The sequence below is a fragment of the Neolamprologus brichardi genome, chromosome 9 (assembly GCF_056152115.1).
Source record: "Neolamprologus brichardi isolate AB-2024 chromosome 9, ASM5615211v1, whole genome shotgun sequence".
NCBI lineage: Eukaryota > Metazoa > Chordata > Actinopteri > Cichliformes > Cichlidae > Neolamprologus > Neolamprologus brichardi.
The window spans coordinates 29,822,227-29,843,113 of NC_142112.1; the positions used below are offsets into that span (position 1 = coordinate 29,822,227).

Genomic DNA, 20,887 nt, shown 5'->3' on the forward strand with positions numbered 1-20,887 from the left:
AGCAATTTTGGCATTTCAAGAACAACATTTGAATACAATTCAACTGTGAGCACGCTCTGGTGGCCGGAGACGTGTCACCTCCTCCCAGAACAAGACGCATCTGAGTGATTTATTGTCTGATGCTAGAGAGGCCCGAGTCAAGTCAGAGGCAGATACGTTCAGCAGAAATGGGACTGCAGAGAGAAAAAGAGGACACGTGTGTCATTACGTGTGTGTGTGCGCTGTGTTAATGTGCCTGACAAGGAACATGCTGACCCACAATCGTGACTTCGGTCCAGTCCAGACAAATCAGTGTTACGCCACACTGTGATGTGTCCCAGGGCGGGCTCTGCTGAAGCAGCCGGCCAGATCAAGAGCAGCGACCGGGACAAAAGCAAAGCCTCGAGACAAAAGCGGCAACCCACAAACAAAAGGTGATGTAGTGATGCACGACATGCTGCTGCAGAACCGCGTCTCTGTCTTCTACTTCATGTTTTTATACGAAGAACATGAGGCGCACAGATTCTGCAAAATGTGTTTTAGCAGCCAGACGTGCAACATAAAAGCTTTTAGGAAATGAAAGGGCAATTTGAGGAAATGTAGCAACAAAACATCCAGATGGTGAACTGCATAAAAATCTGTTTAAAACATCAAAAGTGTGCAGACGGGCACGATCTCTAAGTAACAGAACAAAGCCATTTACACCACATGAATGTATTTCCAACCATGTCAGCAAATTTAGACACGGTGATGATCCTGCGCATCCATTTAAATGCTGTCACTGTTGGAGCTTGGGGGTTAAATCCAGGGGTGGAGAGAAATGCCGGGATGAGCAGTGTAAAGGAAAATGGTTCTGTGGCAAACATCAAAAGGGATTATAATCATGTGCAGGGCGGGGAGATGTAGGCATAAGGCGAACATACACACAGGGACAGTCACATCGTGTCGTAAAACCACAAACACACTAACATCACCCCACATTAGTGAAGACAAACTTAGAGTTTTACAGGGATTCATCCTTATACACAAACTTGTATGTGTTTGTTATGATATATAAGGCGTGTGAGGAATATCAGCGCGTGAAAGTACAGGTACACAAAGAGCCCCCTATTAAAGCTCTCTCAACCCCTCTGTTTCCACTACATTAGCCCGGAGTGCAGCCTGGTGGGCCACACACTTAATAATCATCACAGAGATAATGCCGTCAATTAGAATATTCATGAGAGACCGATGAACGAGCAGCTCTCCTCATTCTTCTGCTGCTCTTTTTTGGGTCCGTCTTTTTTTTTGCTGTTCTGTTTCTCCGCCGGTGATGAGTCACTGCGGGGGCTTTATCTCTTCAGCTGCTCAGTGTAGCATGAGCCCCTCCACACGAAAAACCATTAATCCCAGCGTGATGCAGTACCCGTGGAAGCTCGAGTCAGACCCCCCCCCCCAACCCCGCCATTTTCGTCACTCTGAGAGTTTGTTTCTCCTCCTTCGTGACGTCACAGACCTCATTCAAATCTCAGCTGTCGGCAGCGTACAAGCTGGCAAGCGGGACGTCACAAAAGAAGTTGGAGCTACTTTTATAAATGAGATTCAACCCGGGTGCCTGCATACTCTTTGAATCCAGCCTGTTGTCATTGCACTAAAATATTTCACAGTGACCTTGCAGCTTGTTGTAATTGGAATGGAAACTGTACAGTTCACATTGTAGCTACTAATCAAATAGTCCTGTTTTTAATTATCCGAAGAACAGAAGAAATAAATGAAAATGTTTTTTTAAGGTATTTTTGCAAAAACTGCCTGACCTCAGTTCATGTTGGAGAGAATGGGAGACAAAGATGGCGATGCACCCTGCTCTTATACTCTACATTACTTGAAATGGCATGAGCATGCAAAACAGGAAATAATTGCAAAAGCAATTATTTCTTCATGGCCATGAACAGAAACTGTTGCGCTTTTTCATGACAGTCAGCATGAATTCCTGACTATTTTCACAGGAAGTCCATTTTGTGTTTGCAGCACGTACGATTGAAATCAAGAAACCAGAGTATTTTTTATGTATTTTAACCCACAAAGATTTTTCTCATCTTGACCACATAGTGTTTAATGCTCAACGCTATGAAAGTAATAAAATGTTAAAAAAAAAAAAAACAATACAAAGAATGTGTGATGTTTATGATGTTAACTTAAACCTCTAGTGTTTTCAGCAAAATGAGTCACTCCACCAGCAACAACTCCACTCTCGAAATATACGCATTTTTTTCCATTTTAAAAGTGAAAAATATTCTTTTTGAGTACATGGGCATGAATCAATACATATGACATCATATTGGACCAGACAAATCATTTTTCAGGAAGACAAAATGAAAACGTCCTGTTCAGAAGCACAAATCAGTAGATTACAGGCTGTACTGGAGTACGTATGGAGTATATATATGTATAAAGTGCAAAACTGTGATGAGGCCAGAAGAAACTAACCACAGCCCACGCAACGTGTTACCGAGAACATGTCAAGTCAACAAAGGTTAGCAATGAAAAGCCCAACCCAGAGTGAAGATCAAGCAGCGACAAAGCAAGAAGTGTGATTTACAGGAGGACATGCTGCTGATTGAATAGTATGTAGGCCTGCGTGGTGTCATGATATTATGGGAGATAAGGGTTTTTGCCGTAAAAGCAGATGTGTGAACCAGTCAACAAAGACTTTTCACCACAAACATTCACCGTTCACACACACATTCATATGGCTCTTGATTCTGAGACTTTAAGCCCTTCCTTACTACCACACACACACTTCAGCATGTAGATTAGAGCAGCAGTCCCCAACCCCCGGGCCTCGGACCGGTACCAGTCCGTGAGTCGTTTGGTACCGGGCCGCGAGAGTTGAGGCTCAGGTGTGAAATGTATGGTTTTCAGGGTTTTTATCGGTTTTCAGCATTATTTTGTTATCGTTTTGATCGTTAACTCGGTTTTCCTGGGTCTTTTCACGTGTGTTATGAATAAATCTTATTTTTTTCGGTACCGGTACTAGTTTTTATTTTGTTGTATTTATCCGCGACACCTTAAAGGCGGTCCATGAAAATATTGTCGGGCATAAACCGGTCCGTGGCGCAAAAAAGGTTGGAGACTGCTCGATTAGAGGACCAGGAGACTGACAGCTGTCTTTAAAATTGATAGACACAATTAGGAATACAGTGGTGTCCCTAGTTACAACTTTAAAAGTAAATGGACCTTTTAATTTAGACTAATCTAGTGGACTAAAATTACCAACATTTGTTTTTGTGGTCTTATTTATTTTCCATACAAATCCTATGAATCTCTGTGCTGGCAGCACTCAAACCTAACAATTCCTGTGATGCATATAGCTTGTTTTACTTGAATGTGCTGCCTATGATGTGAACACTTTATAGAATGATAAGAGAAAACTTGAAAGCAGACAGTTTTTTTAATCTGGCAAGAATATAAAAACTTAAAAACTATAAAAATGAATTATTATTTATGGTGCAAGGGGAGCAAAGTTTAATTATTGGGTAAACCCTGCTATTTACAGTGTTTCTGACTTCCAAGAAGCTTTTGATTTTTTAGTTTTGTGGTTTTCAATACATATGTTAAATGGGAGTTTTTCCTTGCCACTGTCACCAAGTGCTTGCTCAAACAGGATCGTCTGATTGTTGCCGTTTTCTCTGTATTATTGTAGGATCTTTACCTTACAATATGAAGCAGCTTGAGGTGACTGTTGCGATCTGGCACAAAAATAAAAACTGAATTGAATTGAAAGTTACAGGACAAATGACCGATTTGATCTGCCAGGGAATTAAAATAGATAAGACCTCAACCAGTGGGAACCATCCAGTAGATGTCGAGAGATTTCTGTCAGGAAAATCTGTGGCTCTTCTTCCTTTAAACCCACACTTCAATATAAACTTTATTTCCTGTTATAATACAGCTTCTTCTAACATCTTCCCTAAACTGATCCACATGCATTACTTCTAACCAGCAACCACAAATATGGTGCGAACAGATAACAGTCATTCACAGCGGCAAATATTTATTCATAGAAGATAAGCTGATCAGCGGTGCCACTGCTTTCTTATACCTTAAAGTGAATGCAGCAACAATTTACTGATGATAACGTGTCCCAACATTAAACATAATTACTTCCTGTGAGAGTTTCATGAGCTTAGCACTAAACACGGTGAATTGAAACCGGCTCTCTGGTCTAACCAACAATGTTTGTATGTAATAAATTCTTTTCAGAGATAGGGCATCCTTCCTATCTTGGACATTCATTACAGGTTGAGCCAGAGAAACATCAAACACTTGATAAGATGTTCTTATTGTAAATAAGCAAGAGATGATATATCTCAGAAATAATGGCTGGATGCTGTTGGAGATGCCAGGATTGCAATAACCTGATTAATAGCTTCAGACAATTTGTATGATATCATCTGTGAGTGTTTATAGCATTTTAATTTAAATCAGAGTGAGGCAAAAGTTGCATAGACAGATACCATCTAAAACTGATTCTTTGCTAAGTTGTCTTTCATGTGTAGACACGACACTGGTTCATCGCTTGAGTTAGGTGCTTTTTTATGCTTGAATGGTTCATAGGTTGGGCTTAAGTGGCTTAACACACAAAACAAAAACAAAAGAAATCCTCTGAAAATGGTCAAAGAAAATCTTTGAAAGACCTTCAGAGAGAGATGGGAGAACTATTTGTCAAGTACAGAATTAGAAGAAGGCCTTACTCCTTGGAAACAAAATATAAAGACATGAGGGGAGACTCAAGACTTTTGCACAAGACTGAAACGTTTTGTTTCACTTTAAAACCGAAACCAATAACAGGTTACTTTTTCTAGTCTATGAATACTCCAGCATTTCACAGTGTTGAAGATGTGACAGCTGATTTTCAGTGTACACCAGCAAAAACGAAGAAAGCAACATGTGTGGTCTCGGCCAAACCACCAGATCATACAGAATAATTTGAGAAATTACAAACTCATGGAGGATTGTTTGGTTCTTCTTTCAGCATAAATACTTTTGAATGAATCACACTAAACACAATTAATAAATTAAGTAGAAAGAGGTATTTAATGGGGGCTTTTAGCTGAATAAAGCAGTTTTCAGATGCAATAATAAGAGCCACTATTACTGACGCCATAGTTTTGACCGATTACGACGGATGTTTTTCTGCCATTCCGTTCAGAATATTTTGTAACTGTTTTTAGTTTTTAAAGCAAATATGTTCTGTATGCACAAATAAAACACACAACACACAACTGTTAAAAGAATCCAAGAATACCAGATCCTAGGATTCATCTCTTATCACCAGAAGCATTATCATATTTCTGTTTAATTATATGAATACTTATGTGATGCTTCTGGGTGCAGAGTTTGGACATCTCGATCTACTTCATCAGTAAACATCAAACAAACAAACAGGTGCTGAGAATCTCCATGACAGCAGCGCGAGGAGGAAGAAGCTGCTCTGGCTCAGTATTAGCTACTTCCCATTCAAGTATCAAGTGATTCCATTAATACCTCCCCACCCTCTTGTTCTTCTTCTGTAAAAGCAGTGCACTTTGCGCTTCATTGTTAGGAGAGGGCTTTTAAGAGAAGCCCGCAATTAGCAGGAGTAAATGCAAACCTACGCACAAATGGAGAGGGGGATTTTATTTGTAATGAAAACAGGCAGCTGGGGGTTTTTGGGGAGGGGTGAGTCATCTCCGGAAAACCATCAGAATCAATTTGCCTATCCTGATCCTTGAGCCCAGGGACTACAGCGAGCCTCATTTGGTTAAGAAATCGCAGTGGGAGCAGCAGCAATGTCTGCAGCTGTTTGTGGCAGAGTGGAAAAGTATAACCATCCACCACGTTGTTGGATTGTGTAAATGTATTCCAGCCTCTCAGGGAAACTAATTGTTGTCACAGTTTATTTGTAAGACAGCTGAAGGTAATTGATTTTGTTAAATAGAGCTATAACGTGTTTCTTGCTGATTAGAGGACAGTGATGCCAAATTTTTTTTTAAAAAGGCAAAAAGAGGCACCTACCAAAGTCCACGAGCTTGATCCCTCCCTGCGTCGTCAATAGGATGTTGTTGCCTTTGACGTCACGGTGGATGGTCTTGTTGATGTGCAGGTGTTGGAGGCCCTGCGAAACAAAGAGGTTAACAGCTTCTTTTATCCTGATGAGCACCTGCCTGTAAAATCACCCCGTTTACTCTGGGGTACATCATAGTCACCCCCCCTCCAATGCTTACCATGAGGGACTCGTGCAAGATGTAGGCAATAATGGATTCATCCATTCTGTCTCCTCTCTTCAGCATGCCCTTGGCCAGATCTGTCACAGAGCCACCATTGCAGAGCTGCAGCATGGGGTGGAGGGTGTGGGGGGGGGAGAGATCCACAAAGGAAAGAGGACAATGAGCAAAAACTCACCATGAGTCAGCACACGCTCCGCTTATACAATGTGTCAAACTCTGGGAAAGATATGCCGAATTTTCATGTGGAAACAGCACGGGGTGAAGCGTTTTGATCATAAGATTTCACAGCGAGAAAACAGGGCGATGATGCTGGAAGTAATTCTATCAATCTTTAGAGGCTTATCTTTCTCAGGCAGCTTAGCGGGAGAGAATGTACATTTTGTATGCAGGGTTTAATCTATGCGGTGATGACTAAGCGGGCTCAAATAAAGCAAATAATCGTATGCATTCAGACAAAAGCCAAGATTTATATTAGAAATTATACACCGTTTATGGGACATTCCTCACTGCGGCAGAACACCTCCTCCCCCGAAAAATAGACTTTTGTGTTTGTAGGTGTTTCCTTGCAGCATACAGCATCTTGATATGGACTTCACCGTCAATAGCAATCCCTCCCGGAAAATTACAGAAAATTACCCAGTAGGTTGCCTTGGCAACAACAATAACCCTTAATTTGGGTCTTTCTTTGGGAGATGCCAGAAGTGCATAAAAAATAAAAAGCTCTAAGATGTCAATCAGTGACACTGGGGGTTGGAAGTGGACTGAAATGGCGTCTCTTTGCATACGAACCCTGTTTGTAAACACAGACGCTGTTACTCTGTATGGTAAAAGATATCATCTACACATGCATCATTCAACTTTTTATGAGCAATTTTCCATCTTCACTCTTGACTGCATGCATAAAAAACATCCTTAACATTTTCTGGTGGACAGGAAATTTCCATTATAGCTTTTTGTAGTGATCTCTTGCTCTTTTATAACTACACTGATTTCCCTAACTTGTAATTTAAAAGCAAACCAGCCTATAAAATCAGCCTGTTTAAAATGTGTAACACGTGTGAGAAAATGCTAACACTACCATTCACAATTAATGCAACAAAAATTGTTTTTAACACGCATTTCAAATGGTAGGTTACTGCAAGTGGAAGCACACAATGAGGCTTACAGTGTAATATTTATTTTCTCAGGGAAAGGGATGTTTACCCACTGTGCTGTGTAATTTGGGGTAAAGAAATAGCTCCTTATTAGATGGAAAATAATGATGCTAGCTTGCAGTGTCATTACCTGCAGTCCTAAGAAAAAGGTACAGCATAGCTCAACAATAGCACCACAACAAAAAGAGTAAAGTAAACATCTGAGGGCCCAAATAGCCAAACAATGAGTCATCTCTTTATAATTCAACCTACAGGGCTTTAACATTTTTTTGTGCTGACAACAGCAAGCTACAAAATCATTCCTTTATTTAAAGATCTCAGTGAATACTAACTAAATGTAGTTAATTCGCGGGTTACAAGTACATAGCATTGCAATTACTGATTTTATTGATTTATTTAGTCTATAAACTAACTGGAAGACAAAGATCTCATCTTCAAAATGCTTTTTAAAAATCCATCGAACAGTCTAAAACATAATAAATATAGATGAGACGCTATTGGTATTCACATAAAATTGATCTAAGCAGCAAATCATGGCATTTGGGAAGCTGGAAGTAATAAAAATTGGTCCATTTTCCAAAGCAGTAATTTTCTAGAGCTTGGTAGAGAATTGAAGATGTAGACAAAGCTACTGATTTGCGGGCTGATCAACGTTCCTACTCTTACTTATGGCTACAAACTGTCAAAGAGTAGGTAATTTGTAGAGCTGCTTTAAAGGATCGAGTTGGAATCTGACTATGGCAGCACCTTGGTGAGGTGTTTTGGGCTGGAGGTGGTGACTCGGGAAAGGGAGGTCTGGACATTCCTGCTTAGACTGCTGCCCCTGTGACTCAGACCAGATAAGCAGCAGATAATAGACTGATGGGTGGCATTTTAGCATTAACAGCTTTTTAAAACTGAGCTAGTTATTATCTTGTCCCAGAAAGTTCAATTTGTTCATCTGCAGGGGAAAAGTTTATCTAAGACTGAAATATGAGCAATGAAATGTTTCTCCTAGAGAGAGCACTGCGTCCAGATGAAAAGAAGCAACTTTCTGCAATTATTGTTATCTTATTTTGAAAATTCTGTACTGTAATCTTGCATTATACCTCAACAAGACAACGGTAAAAGGCCCCCGGTGGTACCGGCGGAACAAGAGCCACTAAAGACAAAGTTACTTCTTTGTGTATCTTGCATTTCCATATCTCTTTGAAACACTTTGTCTTTCTTTCCTTGTGCATTTCAGGAATTACATATCACTGCAAATACATTTTATTTCTCGTTAGTAGTTTTGTGTCATGTTCATTTGACTTTGTTTCCTGATATGTTAACCTCAAATTGAAATTCTGGCCCGAGGTTGGAATGGGAACCATGATCTGTAATCCTTCTACGACACTGAAGGTGAAGCAATTCTTTGACCTTGATGGTGCACTGGCATAAGTTTTCAATGATGTGCCTCTTGTCTGTTTTCTATCTGCCTATCAATCTGCCTATTCATCAGGAGCCCGGAGGACTGTTGCAGGATGGATGGCATGTATCTCAGCTGCCACATAGGAAGCTTAATCACTTCTCCTCTCGGCTATCAGACGTGCAGACAAACTGCAGTTAAGCAGAGAATACCGCAGAGGTTTTCACAGACAGCACAGCACTCTGACAATGAGCCGGGCCTGACGTCAGTCCACTTCATTGCTGCCATATCACCTGTCATCATTAAATTACTCGAGGCAGATGAAGGAATCCATATTAATGAGAGGTCCGATGTCCCGGATTTAGGTGAGCTAAACGTTAGTGCCCTCACCTTAGCCACAGCGGCCACATCAACAAGTGATCCTGGACATGAACATTAATTATTAGAGATGTGGTGAAGACTTAAATCTCTGCAGAAAGGAAACGACATTGGGAATGTCATAGATGATTTAATTTAATTGTTTAACTGCTGAAATCACATTTACTAATGTGAGCTTTAGTAAATGAGCTTTAGCACAGTTATTCAAACACCTCAAGATTACAGTTTCTTTTCAGAGGCAGAAATTTTAACACTGACAGGAAAACTTAGCCTTTAATGTCAATCATGGATTTTAATTTTAATCTATGACCTCTTTGGTGCTCGTTGATTCATGTTTCGTTTTGTAATCCCATGTTGTCATGCAAACTGGTCAGCTTTACTTTACTTTTGCACTTGCTGAGCATTATCTTGAATCTCTCATGTATGAACTGGGCTGCTTTCAAGCATGGCTCTTGTCATCTTCCAGTTAATCTTTGACGTTGTTTAAGCTTTCAGCCTAGAGCCCAGTGTTCATGCCCAATTAGAGGCTATGTTTTCACACTCTTATTAGTTTTCACTTGCTTTTTATCTTTACTCTCATCCAGTCATTATGTTTAGGCATCACAAATAATTGGCAAGGTTTAAAGTATCACAAAATCCTTGGTACGGTTAATGCAACAAAAGCTGTTTGTTGAACTCTTGTTGTACTCACTTTTCAAGCACTTTTTTCTTGTGTTATAAATGAAGTACATCCCTTTCCTTTAGCATTTCCACTCCTCCCTAAAAGTTCAGTACAAGATGATTGAAAGAGAGCCTTTTGTCAATCAGGAAGTAAAAAGAAGGAAGTAAAACTCTCATGCTTCAGCAGCTAAATCTGGTTAGCTATGAGACCAGTTAGTAACCCAGTGTACTGTATTTCCAGTGCCAAAGGACACCTTTTCTACACTTGCAAAACCCCAGCAGCTTTGAAAAAAGCACAGTATTTAACACACCGAGATCAGGAATGGGTTACTCAGTCGGTTTTTGTGGATGGCTTCTCATCTGCTCCTTTGCCTTATTGAGAAAAACCATGTTGACATGTTGCTCACTATTGAAGAATGTACCAGCAATGGGCTTCAAAATTATTTTTCTTTCTGACTCAAATCATGAGTCATTTTTACAGTTAGAGACGATTCAATGGAGTTTGATCTTTCCTTGTTACACATTTCACAGATTTGGAAGAGGAACTCGCCGCATGAAAAGACTTGTTAAGATTTGCGCTCTGTCTTGCTCATCATGTCAAAGAATAAACAAAGGAACACGTTGAATATTGAGCGGTCTAGTCTCCATTACAAATGAGGTCAGGTGCTTGTTTAGTCATGTAAATGCAAGTTTTGCATCAAAGACGAGCAAAGAAGTAGATAAAAGAAATGTTAAGATGAAACAAACTAAACACACAGGTGCTCGCTTTAGCCATCTTTCATTAACAGTGTGATTGCATAAAAGTTTAAATTTACATTGTATTTTTTTAATTACCTCATTTATGGATGGATATACGGAGTTGCAAAAGGTTCGGAGAAACATGTTCCCTGTGTGTGTGTGTGTGTGTGTGTGTGTGTGTGTGTGTGTGTGTGTGTGTGTGTGTGTGTGTGTGTGTTTGTACTTGTTTAAATATCTGTGTGAGGACCAAGAACTGTCATTATACTTGTGGGGACCACCAATAAATGTGAGGCCCAAATGCCAGTCCTCGTGAATTTGAAGGCATGTTTTGAGGCTCAAAATGTTGTTTTGAGTTTAGGGTTACAATTAGGTTAGTTTAAGGTTAAGCATTCATTTCTGGGGGGTTAGTGTTCGTGTTAGTGAAATCGAGGCATTGTATCTATTCAATGTCCTCATTAAGATCTGAAAACAAACGTGTGTGCGGCACGCTGGACCATCTCCAGAGAAGAGCACTCCCATTGTTACTGTGGCCTTATCGTTTACACGGGGCATAATAGCCGAGGTGTCCACTTTCTGGCACCGTTTATCCAAAGGTCTGATAGAGGGAAACCATTTCAAAACATCATTGTCAATTAACGAGTGCAAAGGTCAAGAGGATGAGCTTGGAGAGAGAAAATGGGTTGAAAAATCCAGGACAAATTGTTGACTTTGACAGGGTGTCCAAGTAGAATGAAGCCAGGAAAGCAAAAAAGGGACAAGCAAAATGTTTTCATGTGTTTTCAGGCACTGATTCAATGACTAGGGAATTTGTGAACTGATTAAGGCTTACATCCTAACACATGTCCTAAAATGTGTAGGTTAGATTAGTTGGTGATTGTAAACTAACAATAGGTGTAGAGTTCAGAGTGTGTGATTTTCTGTCGCTCTGTGATAGACTGGCGACATGCCCAGGATGAGCCCTGATTAAGTTTCCCCTGAACCTTCGAGTCAAGTCCTTGTGCGATCCAGTTTTTGTGTTTTGTGCCACGCTGAAAGGGAAAGCTGTATAGGCTTACTAATGAGAAGCTTCGAGAGATTTATCTCTCTTTTCCACTAATCATTTATCTTTCCCCAGACAACAATGCTAATTATTGTTTTCTTCATGTGCAGACTCTTTATGCAATTTTGGTCCTGACAAAGAATCTTCATAAGCCAATTTCTCCTACCACTGCTGCTTGCTTTTGCTGTTCATTTCCTCTGTGACAGAAAATGATGGTGAAAAGGTTTGCGCTTCAATAGATTGAGTTATCTTTTTCTGCTTCTTCTCTGAGCTGCTCACTTTAGCGGTCTTGGTTTAATTTAATTAATTTGCACACATAGATGAATGACGAATGACATTTTTTTAGCAATCCCAATTTTCTTTAAAAAGCACATCCCCAGAGTGATGCAGTTTTGATTTAGAAGTCCAACATTTTTTATTTTAGCTCGATAGAAGATGGTGAACATTTAAAAAAAAGGACCTTTTAAAATCTCACAAATGACATGCACATCTAAATTAGCTCCTTATTTCCAGTCAGAGAATAAAAGTCGCTCTAGCGTCACTTTCTTTGAAGTATTTTCAAGGTCTCTGGTAGCAATATTAGGCCTTTATACATGAAAGCGTGCTCATCTCTGCCCACATCTGCTGTGATAAAGGAGAACACTACAGAGGCAAAGCCAAAAGCTCGTAGACCCCAATGAAGGGCTAACAAAGTAGCGGATGCAATTTGTATGAATTCTGCTCATAATGAGCGGTCTGCTGTCAGTGCAGGGCAGAGAAAGGCTCCTCTCAGCAGAGCTAAAGGATGGAAAATTACAGTTTCGAAAGGAGGGCCAGTAACCATGGTGAATGACCACCTCACTCCCTGCTTTCCTGTCTTTTTTACTGCTAAAACCCCATGTGCATGTACTTCAGAGCACAAAAACACACACACGCACAACACAGCCACTTATTAAACTGTCAGGCAGTGATTTCAGCCTCAGGATTAGCCACCAGATTTGGACTGCTGGTTGCAGATTTGCAAGGGAAATTTTGAGTGGATATGTAACCACGGGGAGTAAACAAAGATCACAGCAGATTTATAGTTTTACTCATAGGAATTAAGCCCTGGTAGATAATTTCACTGAACACTCATGTGAAACTATCTTAAAAAAACAATAGCACTTCCTTTGTTTTCCTTCAAAAGGATGGTGCTGTCTGGTGGTTCAGCATCTTGATATCTGAGAGAAGTAAATGCAGGGTCCTCTGCAAAGGTCAGGAGAAAGGAGAGTGATGAAAGGAGAAGGAAACTCAAGATGGAGAGGTGAAAACTATCTATTGGGCTAGCATAACAGTGCTGCTGTTGATGTGAAGCCCACTGAGCTTGGATTACAGAAATATGGACACTCTGTTCTAGCACTGCTATACCTGACAATGGAAAAATGTTCAGTGTGCAACAATAACCTCCTAACAGTGGGAAAAAAGGTAGCGTAATAGAAGAACAGGATGAGTATCTTAAATGCTTTTGTATTTGTTTTTTTAGCCTTAAGACTGAGACTGAGTTTGGATGTTTAGGAAGGGAAACTGGTTGCAGATGGCCTGGGGAAATGGGGCTTTTGGTTAAAGGTTAGCATAATTTTTTGTCGGGTAAACAGTGGTACTAAGAGGTTCATTTATCTATGCCACAAGCTTGTACGTGGTTTTGTTTCAAGCTAAGTACCAAAATCAACTATTTCAGCACATTTAGATCTAAACCTTTTAAAAGATCTTTTCACAGAAATGACCCATGTTTGTTAGGCAAATGTATAAAATACCACAGCATGGAGCCACTGAGATATCCAACATCAGTAAAAAAAATTATAAGCATGAAAAAGAGAAAATCATTCTTTATATTCAACATCAGGCTTGATTTAAATAATGCTTTCCTAACTTTGTAAAAAGTAAAAGGTAACAAATAAACAGATACACCAATAATAACACTAACTAGGACTAGAAATGTATTAGTAAGATGATAAGCAAAAACAGCACAAAAATACATAAAGATTTTAAAATTGCATTTATGTTATTTACTAAATTTATCTGCACTGGTCTCATATCATCTCATGTGAAGTGTGAATGTCACAGGCTGCTGCATACTGCTGTTATTTAGAACCTAGCTGGCCTATTTTGTCCTACTCTCAGTCTGAGTGCACCTCCTTTTACTCCTCCTCACACAAAAACACTTAAATAATATTAATGGAGTTGGTGACAACATGTTCTTGTCATAGTTAAGTCTGAGAGTGACGTCAATATAGCTGTTCAGTCATCTCAGCTAACGTAATCACAGCATGCTGTTGAAATAAAATCCTGAGTTGCTGCTAATACACAGTGTGGTGAATACTGAATACTGAAGTGAATCGATTGGCCTGTCGTCACCAATATCCAGTCTAGTATCCAATCCAAATGTCAAATAGGTACGCCCCTACTCACAGTATGCAATATCGCGGTACTGCATTTTGCCTGCAATGGTATTATGAGACAGTTATTGTCAGACTTTCGATACGCTGCAAGACAATCATGTATGATGCGTCACAATGTCCGACAGAATTGGAGCCCTCAAAAAAAAATTCTTCTTGTTCACTTGCTCACATTGATATCTTTAACCTGATTCATTTGCTTCATGAAGTAGTGACCCCTGAATCCAGGCAGGTCTCTGTTTGGAGATGATTGGAGATGAACTGGCAGCACTGGTTTGAATCCACCGATTCAAACCAGTGCTGCCAGTTCCACAGCTACAGCACATTTCAGAAGTGTTCCAGAGGGGACTCTTCACTTAAAATGGTCTATTTGAATGCAAAATCCACCAAGCTGCACAGAGCAGATAAAGAGGGGAGGAAGTCAGATGTAGGAATAGCAGACAATCCTGTCAATTTTCAAAATAAAAGACCAATAAAGCGATAGAAACACTGTTTCTGAAAACCTCCCGGTGTGAAATTAACCTAATAAAAAGGCATCTTGATTAGGTTCATTGGAGATGCAACATCACAGACATGTTTAGACTTGTTTAGAGCACCTACATTTGCTTCAAAAGGGATCAATATCTTTCCCAATATTGTTTCTAAACACTAAACTAATGGGAACTTCATTCGGTTTTTCATTGATTTGGTCATGAGCTGTTGAACAAATAGACATTTTGACCTAATTATTGGGCGGCTACAAAAGATGAGCGACTTCTACAATGATAATATTTCATTTATGAGCCGCAATTGTCCCGGCCCGTGGCTCGGCATCCAGGGAGCCGTGGGAGGCTGCGGTGGCCACACCCTCGGGCTGGGCCGCCTCCAAACCACCTGCGTCTCATCTGAGGCAATCACCGGATGACTACTTCAGCCAGCTCTGATGGCTTCTCCTTGCCAGTCCATAAGTCTCCTCCCAGTGTGACCAGCATTCGGCGTGGAAGCCTGTGGCGTGCCTGTCCTCCTGCCTGACTGCCACCTTCCCTAGGATTCCCTTCACGGGCACCTCTCCCCTCCAAGCTCCACGGTCCTGCTCTTCCTGTAAGCCTCGGCAACTTATGAAGTCTAGCTGTTCATTTCTTGGCAACCTGCGTGCTGTTAACTGTGTCTTCCCTTTCTGTTGCAGTTTCCCCACTGTCCCGATTACGGCGCTCCTGGGCTCCACGCTCCTCGTTTCCCCCCATGGCATGAGCCTTAGTTTTTCGTTTTCTTAGCTTTGTTAAAAGATTCCTCAGTTAAATAAAACTTGTACATAGTTCTGAGCTGCGGTATGCTGAATCTGCTTTTGGGGTCCTGTTACCTAAACACTCCGTGTTCTGTGACAACAATTTACAGCAATCTATCTTGCTATAAAAACATAAATTGTCAAAGTCATACAGAAAACAGTGGTTTACCAATGGCAGCAAGAAATGCTCTCTGGGGCTCGTGCATGTGTATTTAAGGGATATTTCAGAAAAAAGTGATTAATTAACCTGCAGACCAACATTTCCATCCCTTGAGACACATTACATTATAGTCTATTCGACACACACACACACACACACACACACACAAAGAAACACATCAACCACCCTTTTGGACGATGGCTGTTTCATTTCTTATCAAACCTCCTTGAGATTGCTGACAGTGTTTTCCAGACATCTCCAGGTTTGTACTGCTCTCTATCAAAGCAGGAACACAAATTGCATGGTCCGACTGCCAAAAGGCAAAGAAAACCAATATCTGACACAGTGTTCGACCCCACAAACACTTTCTCTCCTCTGAGGTTGACCTCCATTACATGTTTGTCTGGAGCTTGACATTTCTAAAGGGCTACAGCAGAAAATGAAAAAAGGAGAAAGATGGAGAACGGGGGGGAGCTGACAGGAAGGATTTTGGAGGAGTACTGAAAGCAGCAGCAGTAGCAAGGTCTCCTTGAACCTTCATGAAAATATCACGGCTGCATGTGGCTTTTCTCGTGCATCAGCAGGTGCAAACAAGGAAAGGCTAATTCAAAAAAGGCAATTTCAGTGTGTTGTATCTTCAGTTCTACAACAGAAATCAACTACAACAAGGAACATTTCAACCTGGGCTCCAACTTTATACAGAGGGTGTATAAACTAATACATGAAGACAGCTCCTGTTAACAGAAATCCCTGCTGTGCTGCTCTCAGCAATCGCTCACAATGCGATCAAACCCCCCCCCCCCCCCCCCCCCCCCCAATTCCCCCCCTCCTGGTACTAACTGGCCTGCGACCAAATCCCCCAGGTGCTCTATAAGTAAACTCCTAGACTGCCCATTGTGGCTAAAACTGTTACATAATCCCTGACCGCTGCACATACCTGGCAAGACTTCCTGTTTGTAGTATAACAAGGCTTTTGCACCAACAGTATATGCTCTCTGAGATCCAAGTCAAATCTGCCTGTGACAAAAACACAGCCAATGCTGTGCTCTTACCTCTAGTACGAGCCACAGCTGATCCCCACATTTGATGTCCTTCTTGTAATACATCCCGTAAAACTTGACCACATTGGCATGGTCAGAAAGAGCTTTGAGGATGTTGTATTCAGCTTCAATTTCCTCATCGATATCCTGAAACACAAGAGCAAACATCAGCTAAGTGCGTACGACACACACATTTTAACACCTACAATCTCATCTTTAGCTATTTTTTTTTTTACCAGCCATATTTTATCTTTGAATGTTTAATGCCAAATAACAGAGTAATAGAGGCAATACTAATTACTACCTGGACTACTGTCTAGGCATGAGTTAAATAATATTAACTAATGCCTTTAAAAATAAAAAGCCATGTTGTTTTTAAAGTGATCTATAAATAAAGTTGGATTGGATTGGCCGATTGACAAGTTGTTACATTTACAAAGCTATTTATTGCTTGTTACAGTGTTTAGAGCTAACCATCCACTGGATCCTGCTTCTCAGTCCTCTTAGTTTAACTCTAACCAAGAAAATAACAATATAAAGATCAGCTGAATGGATACTTTGTTATTATTGCTTACATTTTTTTCTTTCATTTATTTACCTTCTAGATTTTGTGGAGAAAACTGTAATTTATTTGCTTTCTCTCTCAAAATTTTCTATTCCTACACCAGTAGTGATGAGGAGGATACTCTCAACAATGTTCATTCAAGAGAACAGTGACAGAGTTGTGGTGATATCACAGATACACAGCCAATGTAATGTCCATAAACAAGACTTTGAGAATGATTCATTTATTTGTCCTGTCATTTCGAAGACATGTATCTGCAGCTCCCCATTTAACTGCTTTGCAACCTTTTTAAATATCAAGAACGTCATCGGTTGCCTGATTTGATCAAAGAAAAACAGAGCGACCGGCCTTCGGACACTATGCAAAGTCTCCACCATTTATTCTGCAATTTAATGTGGGCGAGAGGACATATCCAGGACATGTTAAATACAGCAGTCATCGTATACTCTTCTTCTGTATGTTGCACGGTTATTAAAGCCTAAAGAACGGGAACCTTTAGCATATAATGCAAATCGTGCTGGCAAAGACTCAAATCTCAATGGATGGTTTTGGAAAATGTGAAGGAGGGCATAATTTTTTAGACTTCCTACATTCATACTAAACCAAAGTAATTACATTTTTTCATGTTTTGTCTGTAAAAAACAAAAAAAAAATAGTTTCATAATTACAACAAAGACAGGGCAACAAACTACTTAACACTTTGATATATAGATATCTTAGGGACTAAATGTGCAGTTAAACTTTTCTTTACACTGACAGAAATAAGAATTTCAAAGATCCAGGCCACTTAAGATCAAAGTGGCTATATGTGGCCCACAATGTAAAATGACTTTGCTTTATACATTTAATGTAGCTTAAGGTAGAAGGCAAAACTATAGAAAATTACTGGACTACAAATTGCTTTTCATCAAAAAAAAGTAAAAAGAAAAAGATAAAGCTTTGAACTAAACATAACATACATTTAAAAAATCTGTACTGCGTCTTCTATATGTGAACAAAATGAGTGCAGTGACTAAGATTATGGTAATGATGCGCTTTGCGTTTCTTAATAATAAGAAACAAATCCCCTCCCAAATTAATGAGACTTGAAGAGTGTGTTTAATAGAAGAACCCTGCTGCTCATTAAATGCCTCTAAATAAACCATGCACTATAACGTAGACTCAAAATAGACAACACAATAGATGAAGAACGGTAACAAACAGACTACTCTAATATGGTAATGCTCAGAAATGTAACACATCTGAAGTAATCTTCTGTAAATGGTAAATCTAGTAATTATAAAAAATGTTGACTCTATAGGACAGATCAGTCCCACAGTGTCATGTTTAACATCATGTTTCTCTGCAGCATGACAAAGTCTTCTTCTCTTTAGGCTGTTTCTTTTTTTTCTTCTCCTTCTTCACACACTTCTGCTGTAATGCCAAATTTGTGTTTTGGCTCTGTGCTAAAGCACCCCACAAGCAACGCAAGTCCAAAATGATCAGAGTGCTAAACTGATACCATCAGAGGCAATTTGCTGAGATAATTTGCTGATGGTTGTAGATGGGAAGAATAGTTACAAGAATCTCGCTTGAGGTGTTTCCAACCTGCTTGGCTTTATTCTCTTCACAGGCTGAGAACAAAGCAGAGCAGAGTGATGTTTATCTTACCGAGGGCAGAGCTAATGAGTCAGACTACACTGACGATTTGATTTTTTTGTGCTTGCAAAGCCAGAGGTTTTTCACATCATAAAGGTTTTTCTTTCTTTCTGAGATGGTGGGGCTTTTACTGTTTACTTCTCAGTAAGTTTTCTACCCACCTATTTAGATTTCTTTTTAAATCCTGGTATCTTTTTAAATCCTATTTAGATTTCTTTTTAAATCCTGGTGTACATAGGCTATGTATACCAGCTGGTATACATAGCCTATGGGCACGCTTCAGATGAAATGTAATAGAAAATCATGACTTTTAACCTTGGAAGATCATGTGCACTCCCTGTTCCAGATATAAAGCTCTAAAAAAGGTGAAAAATAATGAAACATATAAAATACACATTTTCAGTTTAAAAAGATAAAATTCAATCACATTTAAGGTGTCATACAACAGGGAAAACTATACTAACAATCAACTAAAACTAAAGTTGATTGTTAGTATAGTATAATGTTAGTATAATGATGTAAATTAAACACTTGCCATGTCACAAGACATTAATGTGTACTTCTTGTGCCATCACTAAGAGCAAAACAATATATATAGATATATATACCAATCAGGCATTAACATGACATTATGCTTAAAATTGTGTTGGTCCCCCTTTTGCTGTAGTTGGGGCCTCACGCTTGTTTGACCAGCACAATCCACAAATGGTCGATTGTTGGCATCTTGTTGGCGCTTTTGATGGCAAACAAGCCTCAGCATGGGCACGGTGACTGGTCTATAGCCCCATAAGCAACAAACTATAATGCGTTGTGTATTCTGACACCTTTCTATCACAATCAGCATTGCATTTTTGCCGATTTGAGCTACTCTCATCTGCTCATATGTTGGATCAAACCTAAGGGTCAGCCTTTGCTCCCTGTGCACATCAATGAGCATTGACTGTCTATGACACTGTTGCTGGTTCATCTGTAGCTGGTCAGTGAGTCATCAGAGTGTTGGTAATTTTTACACACTGTGCACTTGGCACTGATCAATTTCGCTCTATAACTTCTTGGTCTGACATTTTGTGGCTGAATCACTGTGTTTTCTAAATGTCAGATGTGAAATACGTGGAATATTTAGGAGGGAAAAATATTCACAAATGCACCTGTTGCAATGGCGACATCCGTTGCAGTGCCATACTGAAATTTAGTGAACTCTATAGAATGACCTATTCTAAGCACTGGATTGTAAAGCTCTTTCACAATGTACTTCTTATGTAACAAACTCAACTTACATGGATCGGATCCAGTATCTTCACAGCTGCTTTACTTCCATCTATTTTATTAAGCACCTTATAGACTTTTCCATAGGTCCCTTTGCCAATTGTCTCGATGATTTCCCAGGTGTCGGTCGGATCTGGAAAGTTGTCAAAGACAATCGATTTCCCTGATCGTGGAAACATCTTTAGGAGATATCTCCTGCAGAATGGGAAAAACACATGTACATGTGAGTCAGTGATAGAGAAGAGGCAGGCGGTAAGTTGGAGGGGACATTGTGCTGTGTGTGACCTATATTATACACCAGTTAGTGCAGCTATACTGTTATTAATCCATGTCTGAACTGAGTAAACACATTAGTAAAGAGCTCAGATGAAGGGGATTTAAAGCTATTGTGCAAGTACATAATGTACAGTAGATCTTTTCCTTCAGATTCTAAATTCAACACCTGAAGCTTAATCAGACGAGTGTTCAAAGTTCACGCTGGTTTGTTTGGGAATTAAACTGGAAGTGTTTTACTTGAGGATAATCCGGGCATGCAATATAGATGAGGGGTTAAATTGGGTCTTTAGGGGATTTAACGCCCATCTATATCTGCAGTAAATATTAAATCTACAGGAAATAGCTTTGATTTTCAGCAGATTGAAGCTTTATAACATAACAATGCATAAAAATAAAGGCAACAACTGTGCTTTCCTTCTTTAAGACTCTTCAGTGTCCTGTTACAGATAAATGGGATGTCTTAGCTTTAAGTCACAGCTTTTCTGTAAACACTCAGAGGGGTGTGCTTCCTACTTTCAGGTCCAATCCGACACATTCCCAATTTTTAAGGCTGATATCATTCGACACCAAATTAATCAAGATATTCAGCAAGATACATCCAAAATGGCAAGGTGATAATATGTACATATATTTTAAAAAGCAAACAGCTATTAGTAAATAAACCCATATGTTGTCTTTGCA

General features: G+C 39.8%; 1 protein-coding gene across 1 annotated transcript in view; it reads right to left on the reverse strand.

Annotated features, from left to right (window-relative positions):
* Nucleotides 1-20,118, reverse strand: part of myo3a (myosin IIIA) — a 63,674-nt gene extending 43,556 nt beyond the window's left edge. Inside the window, exons 1-4 of the mRNA XM_006799244.3 lie at nt 19,942-20,118; nt 16,474-16,608; nt 6,225-6,329; nt 6,016-6,115 (exon numbers count right to left, since the gene is read on the reverse strand). Coding sequence (XP_006799307.1) covers nt 6,016-6,115; nt 6,225-6,329; nt 16,474-16,608; nt 19,942-20,109 — 508 coding nt within the window. The 5' untranslated portion in view covers nt 20,110-20,118. The remainder of the gene's footprint in view (nt 1-6,015; nt 6,116-6,224; nt 6,330-16,473; nt 16,609-19,941) is intronic.
* Between the last annotated feature and the right edge of the window lie 769 nt (nt 20,119-20,887).